A 4,587-nucleotide genomic window follows, 5' to 3' on the forward strand; every position below is an offset into this window, starting at 1 on the left:
AATGAACGGCTACAGAAGCAATAAAGCGTATTGTGTTAAGCTTGTCTTTCTTTGACTATATACTTTTAATCTTTATTTTTATTTGCTTAATTTGAAAGGTAAAATTAAATTTATACTATATTTTTGTTGTGTAAAAGAATAAAATTAAAGTAAAATGTGTTAAATAGGTCCAGAGAAGATTAAATTAAAGGATTATTTTGGTAAACAAAACATTAAAGCATTAAAATAAGCAAAAAAAGTTAAACAAATATTTGTTAAATTTTAAAAGCATGAATATGTGTGACAACTTTAGAGCTTAAAGGGAGGTAAGATCGTGCTATAAGAAAAACCCGACTTGTTAAACTTTTATTTTTTTCCAGAACGACTTGTTAAACTGCGTTACCTTCTTCGACTTGCAATTTTCGAAACCCTAATTCCCATGGGTAGACTCGCCTCCGCCGTTGAAATCTCCGACGAAAGGCATGGCAGCTACCGGAACGGTGACGGCGGCCGTTACTCCCCTCAACGCCGCCGCTATCGAAGCCGTAGCCGTAGCCCTATCAGAAACCGAAATCGTAGCCGGAACCGAAGTCTCAGCGGGAGCCGTAGCCGCAGTCGTAGTCCGGCATACAGTCCCTATAGAGGCCAGCAACCTAACGGCCGAAACAATCGGCGATCGTATTCTCCCGATCGTCCGTACCGTAGACCGAGTCCTACGAATGAGCCGCCTAGAAGATTCGGACGTGCTAAGCAACCCTACCTTGATAGAGATTATAGGAATGGAAAAATCGCAGATTCAGATTCGGATGAAGAGCTTAAAGCTCAAGGTTTGAATTTTGAAGAGTACCGAAGGCTAAAGCGTCAGAAATTGAGGAAACAGTTGAAGAATTGTATTTGGAATTGCACACCTAGTCCACCTAGGAATGAAAATGAACCAGAGTACGATGAACCTGATGAAATTGTAGAAAAAAGTGTAGATGAGAAGGTAAAGAAAGATGATGAATCCAAAAAAGATTTGAAATTTAGCAAATCTGAATCAGAGGCCTCAGATTCTGATTCAGAGGCTTCAGATTCCGAATCCTCCGAGGATTTGGAATCGAGGAAATCTAAAAAGAGAAAGAAATCGAGATCTAGACGTAGAAGTAGGAGATCGAGAAGGGAGAGTGAGAGTGAATCGGAGGAAGAGTCGAGCGATGATTCAGAAGAAGAAGAGAGGAGAAGACGAAGGAAGAAGTCGAGGAGAAAACATAGTAGTAGAAGGAGAGATAAAAAGGGTAAGAAGAAAAAAACCAAAAGAAAAAGCTATTCGGATGAGAGTGAGAGTAGTGAGAGTAAGAGCCAAAGCCAAGAGAGTGATAGTGATGATTCTGATGCTAGTAAGAAGCAAAAGCACTCTTTGAAGAGTAAGAAAAAGAAGGATGATGGGGATAGTGACATACCAGAAAAAAGCTTGGAATTGGATGGGGAAGCTGGAATTAATGAGAAGGCTGATGAACCAACGATAGATGAAGTTGATAGTGAGTTACTTGAATTCAAAGAACTGATTGAGGCAAGAAAAAAGAGTAATTTGGATAATGAGCCGCAAGTTGGTCCAATGCCATTGCCAAGGGCTGAAGGGCATATAAGCTATGGTGGGGCACTTAGGCCTGGTGAAGGTGATGCTATTGCCCAATACGTTCAGCAAGGGAAGCGTATTCCGCGTAGAGGTGAAGTGGGTCTTTCAGCTGATGAGATTTCGAAATTCGAGGGTCTTGGATATGTGATGAGTGGTAGTAGGCATCAAAGGATGAATGCTATTCGTATTAGGAAGGAAAACCAAGTTTACAGTGCTGAAGACAAGCGAGCCTTGGCCATGTTTAACTATGAGGAGAAGGCTAAGCGTGAGCAGAAGGTTATGGCTGATTTGCAGCGCCTTGTGCAACGCCATATTGGTCAGGATACTGGTCCATCTCATGATCCGTTTGGAGGGAAGTCTGAAGAGGGGGCTGATGCTTGATCCTTTTGTATGTTGTTTTACTTTAATTTTGGTGTTACTGCTGTTACATGTAGAAATTATATTGTTTAATAGAAAATGGAGACATAAAATTTTTATATATGTAAGCTAATAATGTCTGGTTTTTAAATGCCGTTTCACTGGTTTGTAGCTTAACGTGATTAGAGCTAGATCTGAGTTTGCGGAAATTCATTATGCTTTCTTAGATCTGTTCTCACTCATGCCAACAATTCTCCGTACTCTTATGAAAGACTATGTTTTGTGATTTTGGGTATGTAGGTCTCAGTAGCTACTATTAAAACTGTACTCTGGGTTGTGAGTCTAGAATTACGTAGTTTAACAAATCTTCTTTCTACTTTGTTTCTAAATTCTAACAGTAGCATATTAGACATATCACATATAGGGTGGAACGGATTCTAAGTGAGCTTCAAATGAGCTAAAGTTCTCTAGCTAAATGTATTGGCAAAGCATTTTCTGTAGTTATGAGTTCTGCTGCAGATGGGGAACCAGTCGGATCTTCAGACTGCTCCTGGAATAGTGTCCTGGTCTCAGCCACCCTTCTGTACCAGATTAACCGCATAAGGGAAAAAGTATTAGGTCAGATGTTGTTACACCATTACTATGCATTTACATCACAACTTTACCTTATCAAAAAAAAAAAAATAATGCATTGGACATCACTTTGTGAGGATATAGGACATTGGACATCACTTTGTGAGGATACAGGAGATATTTCTTAATATTCTTTGTTGAAGTCAAAATCTACTGAGACATGGCGATTGAACCTTAACTAACTTTTTACTTAACCCTAGTCTGTAGTATCTTTCTGCTCTAGTCCGTTCATGTGTAAATTTTGCTGGTCCTACGAGCTTATGCTGTGGTTCTAATTTTTCATTTGTGCTGACATGTGTGATGTGACGGTACTGCTTAATCCTTCAAATGTAATCCCAATGACCCAATCTGATAGCATGTTATTGCTTTGTTAGTAATTCCATTATTAGTTGTCTTCTTGTTACCACACAAATAGTTGGTGTGCTAACCATATTGTTGCCTATTATACAATTGCCTTATACGTTGACAAGTCATCCTTTAATGTAGTTATTTTTTACTTTTGTGTGATGAAGTAAGATGTTTCATTACTGGCATAAAAAAGATGCAATAAGTACAAAAAAAAGATGTGCTAGCTCTGGTACATGATGCGATGCTAAACGGGGGAGCTAGCAAAAACAAAAAATCAGGGGGGTTAGCCAAATATGAGACTACACTAAAGTCAGGGAGCTAATAAAGTCCAAAAAAGGATCAACATTATTTATAGGGTTCAGGTTGTTCCTACCAAATAGACTCAGTAGAAATCTAGCCTTCAAGGAGTGGTTTGGAGTTGAGATTTCATCAAACCATCTGCGGTTTTTTTTGTCCATACACTCCAAAAAATGTTTGCGAGATTCATTTTCCAGCTTTTCTTGATGGCTTTATCCACTTTTCACAAACTCCAGCTTTCATAAGCTTCTTTTATATTCCGAGGCATGAGTCATGACCTAACTGAGTCCAAAATTGAAGAACATATACCCTAGATCTGCAGCTACTGTACTGTGAAGGAAGATGTGACTGATGGTTTCTGTTTACTACTTACTTTTTACTTTCAAAATCAGCTATCTGATTGGTCCTCTGTGTCTTCAGCTTTGTGGTTATTCTTCTATGTTATCTTTCTTTTGGTTGGTTACCAATTTATCTGTTCCTCCACCTTAACTTAGTTAGTTGTGAAATTTATGTTGGTGCTTGAGGAGTATTTGCTGCCTCTAAGTGGGAAGATTACAATCTTTTTCAATTTATGTAGCAGTAATATTTGGTGTTACTAAAGTTGAAGCTGCCTACTGCTTAGAGGTACAGTTCTGGATGAGTTTAGAGCCTGTTTGGAAAGCCGCATGGGAATTGGGTGTAACTGGGTGTAATTACACACTTTGGCATGTTTTACTTGGTTGGTGAGGAATTAGGTGTAATTGGGAGGGAATAATTACACTCTCCAAGTCGGGTTTTGGGGGGGGGGGTGGTTTAAAGAATTGGGTGTAACTACATGATGTAACTACAAGGCAACCTTTCCAAATTTTTTTTCCTTTCAATATTATATTATTCATCTGTGAAACAAAAAAGATAGGAAAGGCAGAGCATTTCTACTTTACTTCTTCCCAACGGCGTCTCTGCAATTCCACTCCAGGTAAGCTCTTTTTCCCCCTTTATTATTGCATATTTTCTTGATAGCCGACTCCTTATTCAACTTTTTTATTTTCTTAACTTCACGATGCCTTGAGCTATCGTGTTGTGCGCTAGAATTGTTGACCTTTCAATTTTAGAAGGGTGAAATTTGGTAGAAGAATACTCCCTCCGTCTCATGTTATCAGTCGTGGTTACTAAAAATAGTTGTCTCAAATTACTTGTCATTTTAAAAGTTCAGGACAAAATTGATTATCTTTTTTCTTTTTTACCCCTAGTAATAATTGTTCTTGAGAATGGAGATAACACATAAATAGAATAAATATTCAATGGAGAGAGATTCCCCTTTCCTAATTAATGTTTCTTAAGGGGCGTGTAACAAGAGAAACACGACATATTATTTGAGA

The 4,587-nt window shown here is 38.4% G+C and overlaps 1 protein-coding gene across 1 annotated transcript; it reads left to right on the plus strand.

Moving 5' to 3' along the window:
• Positions 1 to 309: 309 nt before the first annotated feature.
• LOC109237769 (NKAP family protein) lies at positions 310 to 2,177 on the plus strand. The gene has a single exon (XM_019404137.1). The coding sequence runs from the start codon at positions 419 to 421 to the stop codon at positions 1,973 to 1,975; it is 1,557 nt and encodes a 518-aa protein (XP_019259682.1). The 5' UTR covers positions 310 to 418; the 3' UTR covers positions 1,976 to 2,177.
• The last annotated feature ends 2,410 nt before the right edge of the window (positions 2,178 to 4,587 follow it).

This window comes from Nicotiana attenuata, unplaced genomic scaffold, assembly GCF_001879085.1.
Source record: "Nicotiana attenuata strain UT unplaced genomic scaffold, NIATTr2, whole genome shotgun sequence".
NCBI lineage: Eukaryota > Viridiplantae > Streptophyta > Magnoliopsida > Solanales > Solanaceae > Nicotiana > Nicotiana attenuata.